The 23,523-nt window shown below is 51.0% G+C and overlaps 1 protein-coding gene across 8 annotated transcripts in view; it reads right to left on the minus strand.

Annotated features, from left to right (window-relative positions):
- Positions 1 to 23,523, minus strand: part of LOC105699676 (trehalase) — a 42,234-nt gene that overhangs the window by 6,185 nt on the left and 12,526 nt on the right. For 4 of the 8 annotated variants that reach the window (XM_012424836.2, XM_012424837.2, XM_012424834.1 and 1 more), the window contains 5 exons: positions 11,169 to 11,823; positions 6,400 to 7,182; positions 6,046 to 6,179; positions 4,835 to 5,388; positions 4,309 to 4,559 (listed from right to left, as the gene is read on the minus strand). In XM_012424836.2, coding sequence (XP_012280259.1) covers positions 4,309 to 4,559; positions 4,835 to 5,388; positions 6,046 to 6,179; positions 6,400 to 7,182; positions 11,169 to 11,281 — 1,835 coding nt within the window. In that variant the 5' untranslated portion in view covers positions 11,282 to 11,823. Of the gene's footprint in view, positions 1 to 1,291; positions 1,950 to 2,165; positions 4,089 to 4,303; positions 4,560 to 4,834; positions 5,389 to 6,045; positions 6,180 to 6,399; positions 7,183 to 11,168; positions 11,824 to 14,966; positions 15,872 to 15,934; positions 16,103 to 23,523 lie in introns of those variants that run through there. The other 4 variants (XM_012424839.2, XM_012424840.1, XM_012424833.1 and 1 more) reach the window with 4 other exon arrangements.

Below are 23,523 nucleotides of genomic sequence, written 5' to 3' on the forward strand. Positions count from 1 at the left end.
TCCCCCTCGTCTTACGTCACCTCCGCGGGGCGTCACACGTGACGGTCTTAATCGCCGAGAAGCAAGTTTTTTCTTTTTTTTTTTCCTTGCAGGCGCTACTAATTTTCCCGCTCTCCGTGTTTTTATCGACTACCTAAGGCGGAATTGAACGATGCACTTGGAGCGGTCGCTGCGGCTACTGCAGTTATTTCCTATGCACCGAGGGAAGGCGATGCGATAGATCGCGAGACAGGGACTGCCCTCTACCGGGAGATCTTGGTAAGAAAGGGAAAAGAAATAAGTCGATCCACGTACACTATAATTGTAGACTCGAACGAGAAGCGGGATTTGGGATATCTGGAATTTGGAATTGATCTCCCTCTTTGAAATAGATATTTTTCACCGGGTTATTTGTAGATAGAGGAGGTTAATTATCGTGAATCATTCCAGAATACAGGTATCGAGAAACTGGTGGGGTAAACGGCACCTCTGAGGCACCTTATCGTCTCCATCGTCCGGAGTACGAGTTCCGCCTCCTACAAGGATACCATATTCCGCTGTTACGCGCGTTACATGGAATTCATGAGAATTATTATGCCAACGTTACGTATAGGATGGAAGCCGTTCAATTGCGTTCACCGTCGCGGTTCTCATGAGCGAGTAGGACTTTACAGCGGGCACTGAATCTTTCTCGACCCATTTCTTCCCACATGCTACGCCTCGCGAATCGAGGTTAAAGAAGAGAAGCGTTTCGGGAGTACCGAGGTACTGGGTACCGAGAAGGAGAAGATTATCGCCCCGTCGCGTTGTTAAGACTACCGGCCAAGAAAAGGAAATCGTCCAGCTCGCCGGGGACGACCCCGAGAGCCTTGCTTTTATTTTCGCGGCATGTATATATACCCCGCGTTTCGCCTGGAGGTTCCCAGATATCCTTGAAGGATCAAGGCCACGGTCGCGGTATATAAAGACTCCCGGAAATCGTCGAGATAGTCGGGAAAATGTATGCTAAAACCGATACCGGGCGCGACGTTCTAAGCCGTTACACCACCCGGGGAGAGTGATAACGACGGTAAAAAGAGCCGATTACGAGTTCCCTCAATGTCCCGGCCTCCGGTGATCCGTGAAGCGCGATTGGTCAATGCCTTTGTCCCGCGACCGGGAAAGCCGATCTCGGATGTGACGATTGTATACCTGGGATTTTTCTCGCCAGCCGGCACGTAATACCTGAAACCTTGCGAAAATCCGAGATCAGGTATTTCCATGGTGGGAGTACCATCTGCGCTTTCTGCAAAAATGTGTAAACACGTGAGAGTGCGATTATTATATAGATATTTAAATATACCGTGCCGGTTCGAAGTACCTAGGTGTTTACGTACTTGGAAGTCGAAAAGAACGTATAGACGTAGGTCAGGATTTTCGGCTCGGGATTTTCCGAGACAACGTTCATGCAACGTCCACCGTACGGCTCGCCAAGGACGGGTTACGTGGGTGGGTTCGCTCTCATCAGTTTTATTAATTGCAAACCAACGTAAGGATTGGGTTCTGGCAGGAGGCATGCTTAATCGTTTACCTGGCGCATCGAGCCGGGGGGTTTTCCGGGTTTTCCGAGTCCCTCTCCAGGAGAAACCCGTGGTCTGTGATTTCTTTTCTTTTTTTCTCTCCAAGTCCTGCCATCTCAAAACGGACATTTCGTGCGAACAGGGATTACGCATGCGACAACAATCGGCGAAAAACCGCAAGATACTCCACAGTAACTCCCAACGATCCATGCAGCTTAGCCCTCGCCACAAAGAAGAAGGCGCGGTGGTTAGGATGCGGTCAGAAGAAAAAAAAAAAGATATGTGTAATTACAAAATATACTTCAAACGTCCCGCTGGTACTAAGGGTAAACTCGAAACAATCGAAAGGAACCAACGTCTCTTCCATTCTCTCCATCTCCGCCGAGCGAATGCAGGACGTCCGATACGTACCTACAAATATTTAACAAGTAGTTAGAGCACAAGAGAGTTATTACATTGTCCAGAGAGTTATCGGGATATTTCCCGTTGATCGGGTAAAAACCTCAATAAGCATCCGGACGACCCAGTACCGCGTCGGAATGATTATCAAAGACCGCGGAGAGAGAGAGATAGAGACAGAGAGATAGAGAAAGAATAAAGAGAAAGATAGAGGATCACACCCAAAAGTGAACGGAGAAAGAGTCGACGTTTATTGCTTACGCTAGCAGGTAAATGTTAACTTAACTAGGCTCTTCGTGGGCAGAACGCGCCTCTATCAGGGCAACAACTTTAAGGTAGTATCACATCGCTGGAAGACACCGACATACGTGGGAACGTCGGGGGATTAGTGTTCTCCGCATCAAGCTCTGTACGTACCCGCTTTACGGACACGGCCCTAAGCTAGGTCATCGGGAACCCGCTCCGAGTGCACCCCGATGGCTTTTCTACCGGGCAATCGTAACCTCTCTTCGCACCGTCCCCTGGTAGTCGATAAGGGGCAAGTACCTTGTCACCCCACCTGAGACATCCGAAGAAGGTCGACCATCGCCCTGGTTCCACCGCGAGGACTTACCGATTCCCTGGAGTCGCGTCCCCGCGTCGCGACTCCACCGACGAGAGGACCCGACCGTAAGGCTACGCTCGCATTGACTGCCATGCTGACTAGATAAAGCTTCGTTAACACGTAGTACTTACGAGTTTTATACAATATTTACAGGGCACCGTAGCGCTCGTCGATGCGCCAACCTTCTCTGCCGAGTACACGCACACGCACGCGCCGTATCCTACGCTAATAATACTACTGCGATTATACTTCCTGACGGCGCTGATCAATGCCGCCCCTCGCGTAAAAAAGAAAGGAAACGCGCGCGTGTGCCGTGGATACACGTAAGTGCATACGTATATACGCGAATGAGATACCTAATTACGTAATCCCGCGCTGTAGGGTCTGTTAAAAAAGAAAATAAAAAAAAGAAAAAGAAACAGCCAGGACATCTCGCTCGAGACCGTCATACTAGGGAATGGCGTAGATTCGGCTGGAATGGGCATGCGAGTAAATCTCTACTTTCTACGCGCTACGTATTCTAGATAAAAAGCGAAGAGCCTTCTTAACGAATGATGCGGTGGTAAGATTCCCCTCGGTCGGTGCAAGGAAGTCGCCCCAAAAACCGGAGCGACTCTTTGCGCCTTCCTCTCGCAACGATCGAAGAGTCATCCGCGGAGGTTGGCGGAAGCTCGAGCCGACGTCGACCAGCGACTACCCGTGGAGGCCCTCGAGGTCTCGTCTCCGTAGGCACGAGGAAAGAAAACCGAGGATCGCCGCCCTGGTTCTCCAGCCATTCATACCCTGCACTCGTCTTGAACGTGAAATTGCGCGCAAGCGTAATGGAGTCGAGCTCGGATAACCGGCGCGTTACTTAGAGCCCGAGAGGAGCTCGTTTCGGAGGTGGCGGTAGTTGCAATTCCACTTAGAGACTCGCGGCGTTAAGTACAGTGTACGTGCACAGAGCGTGCACTGTACTTGGCGAAAAGTTTGCAGCCCCGATACGAGCCGCGCAATGGACCTACGTCGTCGGGGAAATAGGCTCTTCGGACGCCCACGGGACGCCTCGGACTTTTCCGAATAACGTAACGAGGCATAAATGACTGGAGATGATATCTCGCCACTCTTGAAACGTCATTTGTTCCCGTAGTGGTTACCGGCGAGGATAGACTCGCGCCCAACGCGTATTATCGGCCGATTAACCACTCGCAGCACACCGAGCCGTTGTTCCCGGAAGGAGGCCCCAAAGTCTCGAGGCCCATCTCCTAGGCGGGATTTCCAGGAGACTCTTCGATCGATCGATCTCGAGGGATCTCGCGATCCTGGACCCTAGCCGCTCGCTAGCGAGGACCGCAATGCCCGATTTCTTCGACAAGGCTAGGGAGAGGGAAAGGAACCCCGTGGAACGTGTCGGGATGATCCTGGTCACCGCGTCCTCCTCCCTCGGTCCTCTTTCGGAAGACGCTGGACCGACGTATCCGTTACCTATACCATCCTCCCCGACACGTAACGCGTTAATAATACTTTTTCGGAAAATTGCTCCTAGCTGGCTTAGACCAGATGGATATCTGAAACAGAAAAACGGAGCGGGTTGAAAAAACGCCTCGACGGAGGAAGGCCGTTCCCTAGCGTGCAGGGATCCTTAGCTTCATGCTTGGGTACGCGCGAAGCGAATTCATTGTCGCTGAAAAAGACTACCTCTACGTAGTCCTTACGTAGCCCGGGATTTCACAAGGACTCTTAGGATGTGGAGAACGAGCTGATTCTCCTTTTAGACACTCACCTCACCCTATGAATCCTGCCGCTACGGATATGATGAGAGCGAGGATCCCGGTCATGACTTGACCAGCCGTCGACACGACGATCTGCTGCGGCGCCGAGTTCTCGACGAAGTCGTTCGGCAAAAAGTGATCCTCCGCGGTCAGTCTGTCGCCATACTTGTCCAGCAAGTCCATGACGATTCCATTCGACCAGCCGAACCCTAGCTGCACCTCGTACTCGCCACCACCGCCGTAGCCCCCGGAAACGGTGGCGTCATACTGCAACGGAAAGGACGGTGTTCATCCAGGAGTTCCTTTGTTCTCCTCGTACGGATAAAGGCATTCCCTCGCCGGGTCCTTGGCGCTGTATAATAACTTCGAAGCTAAGGTTTCAGACACTCGAGCTGGCCGGTTATCGTGATTATCGGGCATCCAATTGGCAAAAAAAAAAAAAAAAAAAGTAGCGGCGTTTCGTCGCGCCGCAAAGCGGGTACACGCCGAGGAGAGTGAAGGCCTCGTAGACGAGGCGCGCAGGAATTCGCCGGGAATCTCACCTTCTCGAACATACTGTTGGTCTCGTTGAAGGCCTTGTAGTTGCTGCGAACCCACCTCTGGCTCATCTCGTAGGCCAGTCTCTGAGCCCAAGCATCCCTGGTGTTGTCCAGGGCCATGATGACGAAGTACTGCAGAGGAGGCCACGCGTTCGGATAGTCCCACTGTTCCCCGGAGTGCTCCAACGTCGTCGGTATGCCTCCGAGGTTGATCATGATCTGGTTCTTCTCGAGGTACTTCAAGACCCTGGATACGAACTCCTCCCTCTTGGTGATGTCGAAGCAGTTCGTCCAGAGGGGCAAGATATTCGTAGGGTAGAAATAGTCCCTCTTGATGTCGTTGAGGATGTCGTGGTCGAGCCAAGCGCCGACTTCCTCGTGCCAGAGGACCGCCGTCACGGCTTCCATCCACTTCTCGGACAACCTTGTGTATTCCGCGGCCTTCGTCGTATTTCCCATCCTGTTGTTGAACTCGGCCAGAAGGACGGCGTTCCGATATATAATGGAGTTCAAATCGACCGGGATAATGGATCTGGTCTTCAAGTTCGTCAAGTTCCCTGAAAAAAAATTACGCCCAGCGAGATTAGGATAAATTGTCCTCTTTTTTAGAGAACCGGACGATGCAGTCGATTTTCCTTCTCGAAGAGATATTCGATCCTCACAGTTTTTGACGGGGATTTCGCAACGGGGAAGAAGGTAATCGGGACCAGGATTGCTTTTGTACCCTCGAGGTGGAAACCCGTTGCCCTCGGCGAGAGGTTATTACACTAAGGAAATCACGGATTTTAATTTTTAAATTAGGAGTACTGGATAGATTTTCACAATTTTAAGGCCGATCGTCCCTTGTTACCGAATCGCATTGTTTGTAATTAAATTCGAAGGCTCTCCAAGAAGGATATCGATTTCGCTGGATTTCGAGTGAACACCCATTCGGCCCTTGGTCCTTGACCGTCGACCGTTCGAGCGGCGGAATAAAATTAAAAAAAGGAGTGCGAGGACCCGGCCGAACGTTTGTACTTGGGGAATCGACAGTGGAGTCGAAGCTTTCTCTCGGGGAACGAACAATTAAAAGATCCTTGAGAGTCGCGATCGCAAGGTGCGATACGTTAGCTCCCGCGTGCCAGGATAATTGCCCATTAGGTGGGAAACTCTTGCCGGTTCCTCTCCGAGTATCGCCTCGACTAGGATCGCGGCGATCCAGAAGCACATGTTACCTTTGTTAGTTCCGTCGAGGATGAACCATCTACTGGAAAAGTCCCAGCCAGATTCCGCAGCGGTCTTGAGCTCGGCATAATAGTTGTTCTTTTCCTCCTCGGTGCGAAAACTCTCGCTGGTTATGAAGTCCTCCCTAAAATCCCAAGTGTATATTTTTTATTCCTTTTCTTTTGTCCTTTGGATATTGGCCCGATCATGGGTTCAGCAGAGCGAACGCTGCATCTTTGACCATGAAAGTACGAACCTGGCAATTTCCCCCAGGTCGATGGGAAATTGGCAAAAATGAACTAAGCCCGGGAGTTGACGAAATGAAATGAGAGGAGAGGTCGAATTCTCCTCGGGGGGTCCCCTACCTGTAAGACTCCGGCCTCGGGCCGGCGGACTCCTCGTAGTATCTGGCCAGGGTGTAAGTGACCCCGTCCTTCTCGACCTCGACCGTCCGGTTGGTCATCCAGAAGTCGAACTCCTTCTCGAGCAGCCACAGGTTCTCCTTGAGCCACTGGAAGTCGTTGGTGACCCTGAGGTACTCGTTGACCATGGGGATCAGCATCGGCGGCTGGGACCTCATGGTGTAATAGACCCTCCCGCCGTTGGGGATGAACCCGATGGTGTTGACTATGCTGACGAAGTTGGAGAGCATGCCCTTGACGGTGCTGTACATCTCGGAGAGCAGGAGGCCCTTGATGATCCAGTAGGAGTCCCAGTAGTAGAACTCTCGAAACCTGCCACCGGGGACGATTACCGGATTGGGCACGTAGATGATGGAGTAGTGGTCGTGGTTCACCCGGACGTCGTCCTTCATCTTCCGTCCCAGAAGCTTCCATATATGGTTCAGGTCGTAGGCGAACTTCCGAAGATGCCGGTCCATGATGTTCTCCAGGAACTTCGGGCTGATCCGCCAGTCGACGGGGTCCCAGTCCTCGAACTCGGATCCCGCCGGGTCGAAGGTCTCGTTGACGAACCTCTCGACCTGCAGAGGCGTCGGGGCGCTGTCCGTCGCGTTCATGAACTCCCGGAAGGACGCCAGCGTCTCGTTCGGGGGCTTCTTCATTTTCATGTCGACGAAGGTCTTCGAGTCGCTGTAGATCGAGGCCATTTGCACGGTGTGCAGCAGGTCCCCGTGGCAGTAAATGTCGCTGTAACCCAAGCACCCCGTTTAAGGTCCGGTCGCTCTCGAGGGTGGGCGCCGATAACGCGGGCGTTAACCGGCGGTTAAACGGCTCGAATGAGAAAATCACTAAAACGAGACGGCATCCTCGATTCGCGGGAATCCGTTCACCTGTATACGTATATATACGGATTTCGCGCGAATTTAATTCCCCGTCTGGAGGAAGATCGCAGTCCGAGGTAACCTTTTCCTCGCCGAGTCGGGGTAATTGCGACATTCGATGCGAGAGGGTATTTCCACTCGCGACGAATGTCAGGATCCGCGCTCCGAGGTCGAGAACTAGATCCGCGCTTCCGCCGGTAATTATTCCGGGCGTTCTGCCATATCGACCTCGTTCCGCCGCGTGGAGCGGTTCGCGGCCCCGGGAGAAGGCAGGAAACTTTGGCGTACCCGAGGGCCTCGCTCTTACCTCGCGTTTACCTCCACTCGAGTGTCCTTTTACTCCGAATTTATCATCGCGTCGATCGGCGAATACTCGCCGGCTCGGAGGCCATTTTTCGCCGAGTCACGTGTTCCAGGACCACGTGTTCCAAGACCACGTGACCACGCGCCAATCGAATCGCGTTGATTCCTCGACGACTACCTAACCTCCGTGAACGATGGTAAACGAGGATTTCAAGGCGTTTTTGCGCAACCGTCATTAAGGTAATTCGAGGTCCGACGATATTACCGATTATCCTAAGTAAAGATCGGTCGAACTCGCGGTGCCGAGGCATTGTACAGGTGTCTGCCGCACCTGTGCACGAGTGTACAGGGTTCATCACTCGCATCACTTTACGATTTGCCAGACACGTAATTATGTAAACTTTGAGGACGAGTGGACGCGTTCGCATAAGCGATGAGCAAAATCGGTCTTGATCTTGGCATTTGCTCGTCGCTAGTCCGCATCCATTTCGTCGGGTGACGAAAAGCGGACTTGCAAAAGGTGTATAAAACTGCGCACTTGTAGTAGGCGGCCTTTAACATTCGGACTTACGAATCCTTTTAAACGGTAGACTTCAAAGTGCCACGAGTCATGCCGTGACCGATATCGGGAGAGCCACTTAAAAGGATAATTTCCCGCGATCCGATAATCGATAGCCCTCGTTATAAGACGATAAAGGCTATCGAGCGTTTATCGAAGCATTTGGCAGCGATACGAAACGTCACCTGTACGGAGGAACGAGCGTAAAGTGCTTCCCCCGTTCCGGAGTAAAATATCAAAATTATGTCGTAAAAAGCGCTAACGTAAATCGCTCCACCCGAGTTTTCCTACTCTTCAGCAATAATTTCTAAACTACCTCTCGGGATAAATCTCCCGAAGACGGATGGACATTCAATTCTACATTTACTTGCAATCACACGTATCAAGGCGTCACGAAACACACTGATTACCGACCAAGCCTCACCCGATGCACCTGTGCCCAATTTCGGCAATTAAACTGCAATTGCGTAATTTTGAGTTTCGGAAGTCATCGGACCCATTCGGGAGTTAAGAGGGAGTACGGAGAAAAAAATCGACATCCACGTGCGAGCACGAGGAAGGGGTGCGTACGCAAATTTTGAGTTTCAGACGTCATCGGACCCATTCGAGACTCAAGAGGGAGTAGGGAGAAAAAAATCGACATCCACGTGCGAGCACGAGGAAGGGGTGCATACGGATTTACGAGCAGATGCAGCTGCAGCGATCCCTTATCCCCTCTCAGACTTGTGCATCCGTGAAGGTTCCTCGTAATTCACCCTATGTGGCGATTCTAAGGTCGACACAATGAGCGATCTATGCACACCGCGTTCAGAAATCTCATACAGATCATCGAGTACACGTTGTAATAGCTCGTCAGAAACGGATGCGGAGTCTCGCGTCATTCCGCGCCTATTTCCGGGTACGCCCTGCGTTGCTTGTTCTTTTTTTTTTTTTCTTCTTTTCACTCGCCTGTACCATTTACTCCAGCTGTACAAATACACATCACTGCACACGATAACAAGTGGAATTCCCACTTGACGAGTTCTTATCTGCAGGAATTTCTATCGATCGGAATTTTCATATCAAATCTTGCGCGCCGAAATTCACGGATTTTCTTAAGGAGGAATTAATTCACGATAGGAATTAAATGCCCAACAGTCGGACGAAATTCCATATAAAATCCAAAGAGGACCGCGTTTTCTCGCCTCGCAACGTGAAAACTCGTCGATTGATACGCGCCGGGACAATGTGACGATTCCCACCGGACAGACGGGGAAAATGTCCCGCGCGCGTTTTCCGTATCGCGTGACGTCATGTCATTCGGGAAGGAAAACCGCGATACGCGCGGTCTCTCTCGGCAAGGTCATTGCTCGTCTTCTCGTTGATATGACTCGCATTCCCGTTCAAAGGACGCCGATATTCGCGGCGAGACACGTGGCCGAGAGATACGCCGCACCTAAATCGAATCGCGAGGAAACCGCACGACTTCTATCGGTGGAGGCGAAGGTCGTGTATAGTCTTCGACTACAAGAAGACGATTGTACCCCAATCCGGGAATTTGATAGCGTCCATTACATAAAGCGCAATTCCTTCCGGGCTGTGTATTTGTTTTTTTTTTTTTTTTAATAACCAAGAATCGCACTCGGGTTATTATTGCGGAACATTCCTCGTCGAACGAACGCGATTAAACTGAGGTTAAAAGGTAGTTTGCGTTAGCGGTGAGAGGCGAGTACTCGTCCGTGGGTTTGTTACAGATAGTATCGCGGTATCGACGGGCGTTTACGTAACGATCACGTCGGTACGTACACTTCGTACCTCGTATCTTCGCGTGCCAAGGTGCCGTCACACCTCGGGATCGCGACTTTCGCAAACCGGAAGAGTCAATTGTCATCAATTCCTGACGCGGCAAGAGTGATGCTCCTTTATTGCCGATTACGGGCATTCGAGCTTGAATTTTCAAACTACAGGTCGTGCCTCGGACTTTATAGAGGATAACAATGGGAACTCTCGTCTCGAGGATGATCCACTTGTTCCGAGTCGGGATCTAGGGACTGTGGCGGTGATCGAAGGGCGATCGATTTTTCGAAATGTGGATCTGAGTGGATCGATAACCCGATCGAGTCACGCGTCCCGAAACTCCGGGAAGATGCATTATGCGGATGCAAGATGCAGATGCATACGAGATGCGGTTAGGAGTGTAAACCAGGGTTTAGGAGCACCGCAGGGGATGCGAGATGGGAAACTCGAGTCGGCCCGTTCCCCCGTCGAAAGTTCCCCAAGACGACCTTGGGGCCTAGGTGGATCGAAGGCACTGACCAGCCCTAACCTAGAAAACCGGAGGCGGGGTTAGCCGGGGCGTTCCCGGCTTCCGGATGGGTGGCCTGCCCCTCCACTTGGGAGCGGCGCATGGAAAACCGGTAGACGGCCAAGTGCATCGCTTCCGCGTGCCCCACCCCGCGACGGCGCCTCCGCGCACGTGGACGCTCGGTGTCAAGGTCGCGTGCATCGTACTCGCGGACCCATTCATTTCAATCCCGACGCGACCCCCGCCCTCCAGGCGTCTCGCCGAGCGACCGTCAATGTCAAGGTCACGCGGCGACCATTAACCACGAAACCCGATTCCTCCGGAAAAACCCGCGATCGCGGAAAAGAGCGGAATGGAATAAAAAAAAAAAAAAGAAATCGGCGGTTGCCGACATAATTCCCGAGTCATCTCGAAACTCGGAATTCACGGGGAGAAATTCTTCCCCCCGGGTCCATGGGTACATTTAAAAAGGGTACGCGGGTTATAGGTTATGTATCCTTGCGCAAGAGTAGATCGCCACTCGGGGTGGAATACAAAATGCCCTTTTATTCTTTTCGTGGTCGTATAGGATACCACGTGTACGTTCTTCTTTTTACCCTATTGTTTATGTTCGCGATCTTTCGACATTTGCGCTCGCATAGGGTAAAGCTCGGTCGGTAAATCCGGTGACTCTCGGTTACTTGTGCTCGGTGATTGGTGTACTTACCTCGGGCATGGAGGAGGTCGATTCGAGAGGTCCGTGTCACGAGGGGACGCACATGCGCGCATCGTGAAGACCGCGATCTGCAGCAGAACTGTCAACTTCCACGCCACCGCCATCCTGATAATTCCTCGATTCTCACCCCCTTTCCCGATTCTTATTTTTTTTTGTATTTGTTTTTATTACTTTTTTTTTCTCTTATATACCACGAGACGCCCGATCGCGACTTTGCTCGACGACGCGCGACGGCACGCGGCTCGAAAGGTACACCTCTACTGATATTCAAATCTTTCCTTTTGCCTCCTTTTCCTCTTCCGTTCTTAAACTTATATCTCGTTTTGCTTCTTTCCTTTTACTTTAAGTTTTTGTTTTTTTTTCCGTCGAACGGAGTGCGTGAACGAAGTTTCTCGAGACGCGTCTACACCCTTTTAAAACACTTTCTTCTATGGATATGAACGTTTTTCCTCCCTCCCTTCGTTTTCCCCTCTCCTGATCCGCTTTTCTATCGGGGGTTCCGTTCCTTCCTCCCTCTTTGTCACTAAGCCCGTTTGGGCTCGGGGCAACGGTGGATCCTTACTTTTTGGTCACTGGCTCGGGATGTGGTCCCGCGGACTTGCGCAGCCTACGAAGCGGTCTTAGTTCCAACAAGGCCGCATCTTCCCTGGAAAATGAAAGAAAAAGCCCTCCGTCAGTCTCCCTCGTAGGAACTAGACAACTGGTGTCGGACTACGAGATTAAAAATGAATCGACACCCAATCACGGAAACCGAGACCGCGAAACGGAGTAAGTCCGGTTGCGTCATCGCCTCGAGACCGCGGACGCGTAAACTTAACCTTGACGGTAGGTCGGAGGTCACGTGGAACCCGCGATGCCCGACTCGGGATGCACCGCTCTCGCAAGGTCGATATCGAGACTCGCATTTTATCGGGCGCACTAAATATAGCGACGCGAGCGCCGTCGAGTCACGAGCGGCGATGCGAACGAACTCGAGTAGGACAAAAAACTTCGCCCAGGTCCGCCATCTCTGACCTTGACGCGGATAAGCCGGGATATGAGATGATTTTATAAAGATAGACGGCGAAACGACCTCGAGAGGTGAGAGATCATTTCTACGACGTTAAGAGGGAAAATATGAGAAATAATATAAAATCGAACTCGCACGTTCGACGGGGTATTTTCAATCGGCGCCGCGGTAGATAAAGGCCTCCAAAGTCCCTCTGGTGGAACATACCGGCGGTCAACGGCCGGCCATTAGAGTGAACTAAAATGGCCTTGCATCGTTGTTGTGCATGACCGGCGCCATGACGCAAATACTTTCTTCTGTAATTTAAACGGTAACGTAATGGCTCAGGTAGCGACCAAGGGAGCGCTCCCGTAACTGCAGACGGAGTGCATTTACGATTTCCACGGGGAATTTAAGCCGGCCACACGACTCGCCGAAATTCCGAGGTGGAGCGGCCGCCATAACGCGAGACGTTTACTCTAGTAATTTAAATCGTTGTCCTGAGTTCTTGGACGATAATGCACCCCGGGCACTCGATGCTCCGGGCGTACGTGCAATTTGCGAATTTCGGATCGGTCTTTGGACCCTCGCCAGGATAGACACGGTGCGTCAAAGTTGCCAGGTGAGACGTCCGACGGAACGCGGCGATCGGTCACGTGGGCGCCCGCGGGGGCGTTACGTCATCATCGCGCGATACCGCGCAGAGGCAAAGTCGGAGTCGCACCGAGCGCGGCGCGTCGACGCGTCGCGGTAGAAAAATTGGAAAATCGAAAAATCGTAAACTAACTCCGTGCAACTATTGCCGTATTATTTTCGTGGCTTTTCATTCTCGCCGCTTTGACGCGCCGCGCTCGGTGGGACCACGCGTAGCGTCGAAATCGAATTTTCGGAAGATTTATACGGCACCGCCGCTAGAGGCAAGATGGTCCGATCGATGACACTCGCCAAGGAACGCAAACGAACTTAAACGTTCGGCCGTTTCTATTCCCGGCTTTCAATGAGCGGCAGCGCTTTCGACGCGAGCTTCAATTATAAATAGTCGGCTTGTCAGTCTCGTCTCGGATACTCATCCCTGAATACTCAGGTGGCAGGCACGAAAGGCCAGGCGAGTTGTCCGTCTCGATCATTGTTGCAGAAAAAAAAGAAGAAAAAAAAATAAAAAAAGAAAAGGACCGAGCGAGAAGGACGGGACCCAGCTGCAGGAATTTTCGATTATCGATAACTCTTCACCAATGGAATAATTAAACTTATTTAATTAATTACAAGGGTCTCGAACTAACCCGCACTCTAAATCGAGGACGATTTTCGCAATTTTAAATTCGATCTCTCTCAGAATTTTAATTTCAATTACGATTCGCAATTTCGAATGAAATTTCATATTTGAGGAACGCGGCAAATTCAAAGCGGACGAATCTTGCGACGTGCCGGTACGAGCGATATGGTATCGTTCGAGTACGGGTTAATCGGTAACGGGCTGAAAATTCCCACTTCCAGAGCCGTTAAAGCCTTATCGCGAGTAATTGTGAAATCATCGCCCGAGACAGTTGATCGTGGAAAAACTAAGCCGCGAAAGGTGCGAGCGGGTATCACCAGTGGGCGGCTTTAAAAAACACGCGGAAGCGCGAGATAACGACTAAGGGCACGTTTCCACCCGAAAGAGGCTTAAGTGAATTCCTCGCCGAGGCAGGCTCGTGCCAATTTCGCGGTCGCGTTCGTTCCTTACATTCTCTGCTTAATCAGGCTCACTTGAGCTCGGTCCCAGCGTTTATGGGTCGCGTTAAAACGATGGCAAACCGCGGGTAAAAATCCGCAGAGGATCCGAGAGCCTGCCGAGGTCAACCACGATAGGCCGTGCCCGTGCGATAAAGGTCGACGAGAAGACAGGGGATCGCCCGTGCCAAGAAACGCCGACATCGTAGATGTCGACCTCCCGCGCACCTTGAAATCGAGACCCGCCATTTTGTCTACCGAACGTAGATACTCTTGGAAAATTCCGCCTCTTACGGCCGACTCGTTTCCACGCTCGGCCCCGACGACGCGGATTTCCCGATGGACAGCCGGCAACGAAATAAGCGCCTCCCCGCGTGTCATTTTCCTCGGCTGTACATTTCACAGTCTTATTAACGATGTCACTTACGTTTACATGTTACACTAATACACTCACACGTTACATTTTTATGAACTTCCGGGGATGGCCCTTCGCGGTCCCTGGCACAGGGCCAATCGGCACGCAGGAAAACCGCGAAGGCCGTCCGATCCACATCCCGAGAGCGGAGTTTCAACGTCGAACAGTGAACGAGCTCGCGTTATTTCCGTCCCCGATCGAAGAAAAGAAAATCCCGAAGAAATCCGCTCTTTGAAGCCCAAGAAACGAGGTTGAAACTGTTCAATCCGGCGTCTCCTCGCGGACGGCTCCACCGACGTAAGTTCGCCGGCCCCTTAAATCCAACCGCGAGAAGCGCGACGTAAACCAAACCTACCTTCATTATTTAAGAATCAGAACCGCGAAGAACCCACAAAAAAAAAAAATTCCCCCAATTCCAAAAGCTACATACTCGAGTAAGACCTCCTCCGAACCCTCTCGAACTGGCTCAAGGTCGACCCCAATGCCTACCGTTACCCCGAGTAGTATCAAATTCGCGTGCGCGGCGACTTAATCGAATAACCGTCGATCCGCCTGTATAAACGGGTGGATCGTCCTGGAAGTAATTCTCGGAGAGGCGTTTCTGGATCTTAAACCGCGGTCACCGCAGCGTTTACGCACATCCGGCACTAAATAGGTAATCCAAAAGGAATTGAACCTGTTTCTCCGTTCAGGGGTTCGACCGTCGGCGAGGCATCGCTGGGGTGTCCCTCCGGTCCCTTGGGGTGGCCGGTCTCATCTGCGATCGTTAGGTCGGGCACGGTCCGGCTATAGGATATATATCCCGCAAGGTGGATCGAGAGAGAGAGAGATAGATCGGCCTCGGGAGGCGCGTTCGCTCTCCGTGGAGTTGGCAAATCGCGCGCGTGCGCTCGACTGGGCGCGCTCCCTCGCGATTCGCCGGACCGCGGCTGCGAGACCACGGCCGAGAGTGACTCTTCTACTCGGTCGGGTGGTCCGCCGTGGTAGGGGAGGGCGCCCGAGTGGGACGCGGCGATTGAGCGAGACAGACGGAAGAGCAGGGTAAGACGGAGGCCGTGGGAGGGACCGAGACCGCGAAGAGGGTAGCTAATTACTCCAGGATTACTCATCCGCCTCGGACGTGTGTACTCGAGAATTTACAAATTGCCCCGCGCGGGGGATAAGGAAGCTTCACTAAGTGGTGCTCCCACCGGGTGCGTCGAGGACGAGAAGAAACCAATCCGGATCCGCGGTTACCTCCACTCTCCGAGGAAAAAAACAAGAAAAAAAATCAACGAATCAAAGATATTCTTAAAGAATAATTATCCGTCGCGAATGAGATATGCCACAATTCCGAGAAAGCGTCCCATCCCATTTTGCGTGAAATTTTTTGAATTATCAAAGAAAAAGAAAATAATATTATAGGTACGTTACTCTACGAGTTGTGAAATACACGCAAGTGATGTAGATAAAGGGATACGATGTGCAACGAAATTTTACAGATATAAAGCTGAAGTGCATTGTTTTTTTTCTATCGTGACTTGGAATTGTTTATCCGTGTGTGTTATACGGTTTAACGATTTAATATTTCACGCTTGGGAAAAAATTGAAAAATGTAAAAAAGAAAAATGCCTCGAGATATATTACTATATGTGTTCTACGTACCACCGTGGCTGCGAAGGGCACGGATGTCGTAGGCACCGTAAGGGGGAGAAGACGGAGAGGGTGCCAGACGGGAAGAGGGAAGCGAGCGGAGAGGAGAGGAGCGTGCGAGTGCCTAATTGTACGAGGCCTACGGACACTCCGTACGCACTGCGCGACGCGGGAAACGCGACTGAGTTCGCGAGGTGGCCAGACCGACGGCTTTTTAAGACAGCCGCGGTACCGGTTACGTCATGCCGGTAGGCCCCCGCGAGCGGGGCTTGCGATTGGCCGAGCCCCCCGAGAGCCGGCGCCCCATTGGTCGCCGAGGGGACACACCCGCGCCCCTTATCCGCGATCGCGGAGAGTCTTCTAAGCGCCGCGCCAGTTCCGCGAATCCGAGGTTAAGTGCCATAGACCGCGGTCACTACTCGGCCGGGTGACCCGGGCAACTCCGTCGTCTTCGGATTCCGCAGCTTTCCTAACGCCTCATGGTAGTAAGGTACAAGAGAGCGCTCGGAATTGAACCTTTCATGGTAAATATTATTGACATTTCCGCGACTGTCATCATCGCATTCCGCAGCTTTCCTAATGCCTCATCCATGTGATAAGGTACAAGAGAGCGCTCGGAATTGAACCTTTCAGGGTAAATATTATTAATATTTCCGCGACCAACCAACCGGGGCAACTCCGTCGTCACTGGATTCCGCAGCTTTCCTAACGCCTCATCCGCGGTGGTAAGGTACAAGAGAGCGCTCGGAATTGAACCTCTCAGGGTAAATATTATTGATATTTCCGTGACTTATCAACGCGCGCGGAACGTGCCCGGGCCAATGGCCGAACGACTTTGTCAGCGCGAAGGGAGTACCTTTCTCATGGACCGCCCGAACGGAATGTCGTTTCCGTTGGACGTGGTGTAAAATAGCGCCGACTACTCGGCGCTATTTTACCCCGAAACTGCGACTCCAGTACGTTATATTTTCGGAGAACGACGCAATTCCGGAGGTCCGTGCCACTTTCCACTGGATTACTCTCCGGCGTTTTTCGGCGCCGGGGCGGCACACTTTTCCTTGAGCCCACGGGGACCCAAGGCCGGCTCTCGAGATCGAGTGACTCGTGTCGTCGATCGCCCTGCGTGATTTACCCCTCTGTATCGGGAGGGGCGAGGCGGCCACGATTTCGGAGCATAAATATAAGTCGTCCTCTGCGCGTGCGCGACTAGGGCACGTGTCGCGGTCCATTGAAGGCGGCCGGCGTCGTTTCACGGTCGGCGTCGGAAACGGATTCGGGAAAGCGACGCAGAGGAGGGTCGACGTCACGTCGTCGCGACGACGTTACGTCAGAGCGAGAGGTTTTGGCTGGAAATACTCTCGAGAGAAGGAGGACGATATGGAGAATCCTGGAACACATTTTAATAACTCCAAAATGTCATCGGCACTCGCAGAAAAAGATTTCATCGAGTTAAGGGAATTCTTCTCGATTCGCCCATGGAATAAAATGTCATTAAATAAAAAAAAATAATAATTAAGAGCAAATTAAATATCCGAACATTGTGATATTTCATTGCAGTCCGTTTCCAGGTCGCGCGGGAGGAGGTGCATCGGTTAAGGCCGACGTCACGTGCGTCCCGGCGTCGTCAGTTCCAGAATCTGGCTGCCCTCGAAAGTACACAGCTGACGGTCGAAATGCGCTAGACGCGATCGTCTCTTTATCGGCGCGACGCCAGGTCTTATCGGCGACAACGTCGCCGTCGAGACACCGTCAACACTCGCGGACCCGTTGGTCCTCGTTGGATTGCACTGGATGCGCTTTAATCTCACCGGTGCCGATAAGGAGGAGCACTGCCGGCGAGAGAAGATCGACCTTATTATCGAGGCTCGAGCGGAAAGATCGACAAAGAGCGAAAAAGTACCACCGAAGTAGTGCGCACTACGATAAGCCGTCAATTATCTCGCTAATTATTTCATTAATTATTTATTTATTGAAATCGCGCGAGTCGACGACGGACGCAGGACGGCCCGACGCCCTCGGAAGTTTTTTTTTCGATGCGACGCGTTGCCTGAATTACCTCGGAATATTCCCAGAAAGCCTCCCCTGCTCCCGTTAATCGCAGACCGAGATAATTGCAGGCGCCGGAGATTAATGCTCATTTCTCCTTTATGAGGATTGGCACTGCGAACTGGATTCGATATCGCGAGGACACGTGACATCTCAATGGATCGATGCCGTATCTTCTTCACCGGCAGTTAACCCTTTCGGTGTGGTATATTTAAATACACGGCATAGCGAACGGTCGACCGCGACCGATATTATGGACAACGAAATGTGTCAGCGTATTCTATTATTTTTTTTTTTTCTCGGGTAGCGGCATCGTTGATAACAATTGCCGAGTACCAATACGCGCCAATAGGAATCAACGGAAAGGGCTAAATTCGAGCCACCCCGAAGACAATAAAAACCAGCTAATTATATATNTAACAATAAAATAACAATAAAAAAAATCGTTGGACCATCGATAACGAATGACCTGCCCAAGAGGTGTCTTCAAATTTCCAAATTTACGTCGCGGTGCTCCTCAATTCTTCTCGACAAATGAGAGCTAAGCACAGCCAATTACTCCCAGGGAGTGCAATTTTCGTAATGGAGCGATAGATCACGCGGATCGTACGAATCGATCTAATCTGATCCTCGGCGCACCAGGACGCGGGAAATGCCCAAGCGTCTCGTAATCGTCGTACCTGAATATATATCTCGGGATTACTCGTACCTCTCGTTAACGAGATACCGTCTACCCGCCGCGTTAGCATTAATTACAACTAGACGGTTTCGCTAAAAGCGATAATTAATTGTCCCCCGCGCGAGCGGAATGAAAAATCCCATTTCCTTGGTTTTCAAGGCGTTTCGCAATCCTTATCGCGCCGCATTGGAAATGAGTAACGACAAGCAGGGGTGCAAAGCGAGGCGTTTTTTCTTTTTTTTTTTTCCGAGCGGTGCAACCTTGCTCGGCGTTGCGATGCAAAAACGTTTCACCGTCCGACCTGGAGACAATTTGGAGTCGCGGTCCTGGAGAACGCATCGCAATGAGACTCGTCAGATAAATAGCTCGACTTTTGATATTTTCACGCCGACTCGAGAATTATGCAACGTACTGGCAATAATGCGACGACGCCGGAAATGCACACGCGGTGCATTGTCTTGAGCGGAGGGGAAAAAAAAAGAAGAAAAAGAAAGAAAAAAAAAAAATACGGCACTCACCACGAGGCAACGTGCGTTTATGTAAACGTCGGAATGCAACTGTTTGCAGTACCTCCTTTATGTAATTACGTGTCGCGAATTGCGGGGACAACGCGGGAATCCCAATGGGAATTTTAACCGAGACGATCGACGAACTTTACAGGTGCTATAGGTTCCTATTATCGAGCCCGTAACGATAAGTATCGTTATCATTGGTCCATTGAAATGACAGATCCACCGACATCTGTCGAAAAATAAGCCTGCAGACTTTCAAGTGTTCATTCCGTGTAGCTGTTTGGTTTTTTTTATTTTTTTTTCTTTACTCCTTATCTTCGAAATCAACCTCGTGGGAGGCCGGAATGTCGCGATTCGTCGAGTCTTTCGGTCAAGAAAAAATGGACGGCGTTTATTATTTTCTCGAGGAGCAGAGACGTTGGATGTCACGCTCGGTTGCGACGATTATTATTCCGGATTACTAGCCACGAGCAAATTCGCCGTGCGGAAATCGAGTCCGCCGACACGTGCGTGCCCTGTCGGCCAGCATGTGATTTCCCTTATCACTCTCGGCGTACGTAAAGCAAGACCGCTTTCGCCTCGAAATCGAAGACGTCAGCAACCGGCGCATAACGCTCGCGGGTCTCTCTTTGCTCACGAAGCCTGATTACAGTTTCCGGTCTTCGGATTTCGACATTAATCGGGTAAAGCGCCTCAAGGCCTCGTCGCCTCTTTTGCCGGAATACCTGTCGGTCGATATTTCGAGCGACTTATCGAGCGAGGATGTACAGAATACCTGTAAAAGGTGTTGGGAACGTCTCCGCGGATTATTCGTGATTCAATTTGAAATTCCAGGATTTTTCAATGACTCGACGTTACCCGATAACTGCAGGTCTTATCGAAAATATTGTCTATTAGCCAGCCGAGGTCGAGTCGACACGTGACCACGTAAAGTGTTCCGCTCACCGTTCGGTCACCTTATCGATAAGAAGAATCAATCCAAAATTCCAGGACTTTTCGATAACTCGATGTTCCCGGTTAATGGGTTATCAAAGGTATTCCCTATTACCTAGGTGCGATTCCGAGGTAACACGTAAATGAGGTCTTCCGCTTAACGCTCGACCCTCTTATCGATAAGGCGAAGGAATCGACACCGCGACTGGCGAAACCTCCAACTTGTTTTCCCCTCAAAGGAGCGAATCGCTACGCAAAGTCAATACCAAACAGATGTCGATCGATAAGATCGATGATGTCACCCAAAGTCGGACAATGCCGCGGATATCAAACGAAGTTACATATCGATTTTCCGGAGTTTGGCAATTCAATTTTAGAGGGACGATCCTTGTCGCTTCCTCACCTCAGTGTTTAATTTACCGTATGACGTACGAAGTAACATATCGCGACGGTGCAAAGTCGATATCGAACGGATATCGATAAAATCGATGAAGTCACTCGGATTTTGACAACGCGGTGGACATTAGACCGGCGAAGACCACGTACCGTTTTTCCGCAGGTTTTTGCTAAACTTTGCTCGCGTGCGATTCTCGCCATTCTCTTTTTTTTTTTTTTTTTTTTTTTAATACTTTGTCTCGTTACGTACACGCGATAATGACGCGCAGGTGTAACTCAAAGCGACGCAGCTTCGACGCTCGCACAAAAGGACGGTCCTCTCGCGCATTCCGACCTATTCGAGACGAAAGCCCCGCCGTTTGTTTGGCATAACAAAAAAACGCAGAACCGCTAGAAAAACGGAATCATCCGATAAAAAAGGACGGCCGCCTTACGCAAGAGTGCGACGACGATCGTCATCGCGGTATGCCGATCGTACCGTATATTTAATTCCCACGAACGCTGCATCAGCCAGCCCGAGACGGATTTTCCTGTCAACCGTCATGCAATATTAATAACGTATAAATTGTAGCCCGACTCGGTGCTAATTCCCGGAGAGAAAATTGCCTTCCGATGATATTAAGCCTAATGGCGACTCGCGACACTCGGCATAGCGAATCATCCCCGCGGGGAACAGAATAAATTCTTTTTCATCGATGGAAGGAAAAAAAAAAAAAGAGGAAAAAAGGTAAAAAAATTCCAAAATGCGGAAATAAATAAAAATGTATTATCGGCGAGACCAAGTGGTCAGTCGACGATCAGGGGTCCCTCTAATCAGTCCTTACACACGGGGACCAGATTCGGTCCGAAGTTCACAACCACCGGAAAAAAACAGTCCGAGGGACGCAGCGAGGTCGACGTCATCTCGACGAGTTTAAGGAACGTTTACCAGCGCTTTTTAGGGCCCTATCAATAGTCGTTAACGTTCTGACAAGGACAATTCGTCCCCCCCCCCCGGGTCCCCCCTCTCGGCCAATTTTAGAAGTCCTGCGACCGAAATCGCCGTCACCTCGAGGCGTACTTCTTTTGCTCGGTCGAGGAGCGACGTTTTTCCGCCGAAATCCGATTCCGCGGGTTTTGCGGAAACGGAGTCCTCGAGAGGTGTCTTCCGGTTTCTCGGTGTCACGATTAACGTCGAGAAAAATTCCCCGAGCGGATCTTCGTCGTACATTCCAGCGGCGTTCCGCGCGAATCACTTGGACGCGCCAATTCCGCGCGGAATCGCCGTTTTTCAATTTCGCCGCCTCGATGGCTCCGGCATCCCGGCGCAGCCTCCAATTAGAGATTCGCGGGGCACCGGATAGCTCCGCATCTGAACGAGAGAAAATTCGAGAGGTAATTACGTCACTCGGGGAACTATCCCGTAAAATTCTCCCCGTGAATCATTCGGCAGGTTGGGACGAGAATACCTCGAGATGCGCGTCTAGGTGCGATTCCAGCGATTCACCTGACGTTGCGAAACGCGGGTCAACAGTCAAATTTCAATAGAGACGAGTCTTACGTAAGCGGCCGATCGCGCCGTTAATCAGGCGCGAAAAATGGCCAAAAGAGGAAAAAAAAAAAGGAAAAAAAGTAATAATCATTTCGAGGCGGCATGTCACCGACCGACGTCTGCCGAAAGTATTTTACCATCTCAGGAAGGAGGCCTTTAACCCTCCCGGCCGACATTCTGGTCTTACGTGGACGTGACGTGATATTTAACTCTTTGACCACAAAGCGCCTGGATATTTTTTACCAAACGCTACTGTAGCGATATTTCCGGCTAGGTGATATTTTTTTATCGAAACGCCAATACGGTGACCCCCCGAGTGTGATTTCTTTTTCAAGCAGTTATTCGTGTAATAATTTCGAGCCTGACTCATAATCCTGCACTTCGGTCCTTGGCATCTTAAATCCGAGCCTGTCTCGTCATCTCGGCAGAATGTTGGTAAAAAGACTCTTCGCGTTCGGATTTCTCTCGCCGAAAGGACGCGCCGAGTTGTTCGCGTTTCCCTCGGTGGCGGCGCTGTCGTCGCGCGAGTTTCGAGCGGCGCTTTCGCGTCACCGCGATGACGCGTAAACGGCGAGATCGTTCGTTCGGGAAAATCCTTGAGGACGCGAACGCGCAGTCCGTTGTCCCCGATTGGCGAACCAACGACCGGTTCCCGATCTAGAAACGTTAGCGCACCGCGTTGTCCTAACCCGATGTCAAACGGGCGTCAAGTGGCGGGCGTTTTAGCCACACTCATCCTATTGGCTATTTTTAGCCGGAAATAGGTCGTACCGAGGGATCGTGACAATAAGGGAGCATCCTCATCGTGATTCGCGTGACGCCGACGTCACTCTGCGACCGCTCCGAATGTATCAGTTATATTTAGAACGGTCCCGTCTTCGCAGCTCGTCATCCTTCCCATCTTTGCTTTCCTCCTCGTATTTTGCTCCCTTAGCCGTCGATCTGGCACTCCGATCACCGCGATCGATACTTCATCTATGAATGTGGGATATATGTGCCCATAATTATGAAAGTGGTCTAAGTCATACATTTTTTGTTTCGAAATTACATTGAATTAATTTCGTTTGAAATAATGTGGCGTGAAATAACTGATAAACTCATTTTTTTTTTTTCAATTTTGACTTAGACCACTTTCATAATTATGGGCACATATATGATAGGGGAAAGAGAGCGAACATAGGGACCATCCATTTTCTCTGTCTCTTAACTCTAGCGGTTCGTCGTTATTAGATCATATCAAAGTCAGATGAGCGTATGCGGTAGATACATCCCATGTCCACAATTTTTTTTTTTTCTGTACGTCTTTGTACACATTTTTACACTCATGACAATTGATTTTTCGGATCTCGGGGAAAGGAAGAAACGAAATAAAGGCGATCCGTCCGTCGCGTTATCCCGGGATCGATAAACGACGGAGTCGAGGATCGATCGAGCACGGCGCGTATCGACGATCGGGTACCGATCGAAAAGTGGCGTAATTACAGTCCTTGGTCCGTACTTTCAC

The sequence above is a fragment of the Orussus abietinus genome, unplaced genomic scaffold (genome assembly GCF_000612105.2).
Source record: "Orussus abietinus isolate OABI.00-Male unplaced genomic scaffold, Oabi_2.0 scaffold10, whole genome shotgun sequence".
Taxonomy (NCBI): Eukaryota; Metazoa; Arthropoda; class Insecta; order Hymenoptera; family Orussidae; genus Orussus; species Orussus abietinus.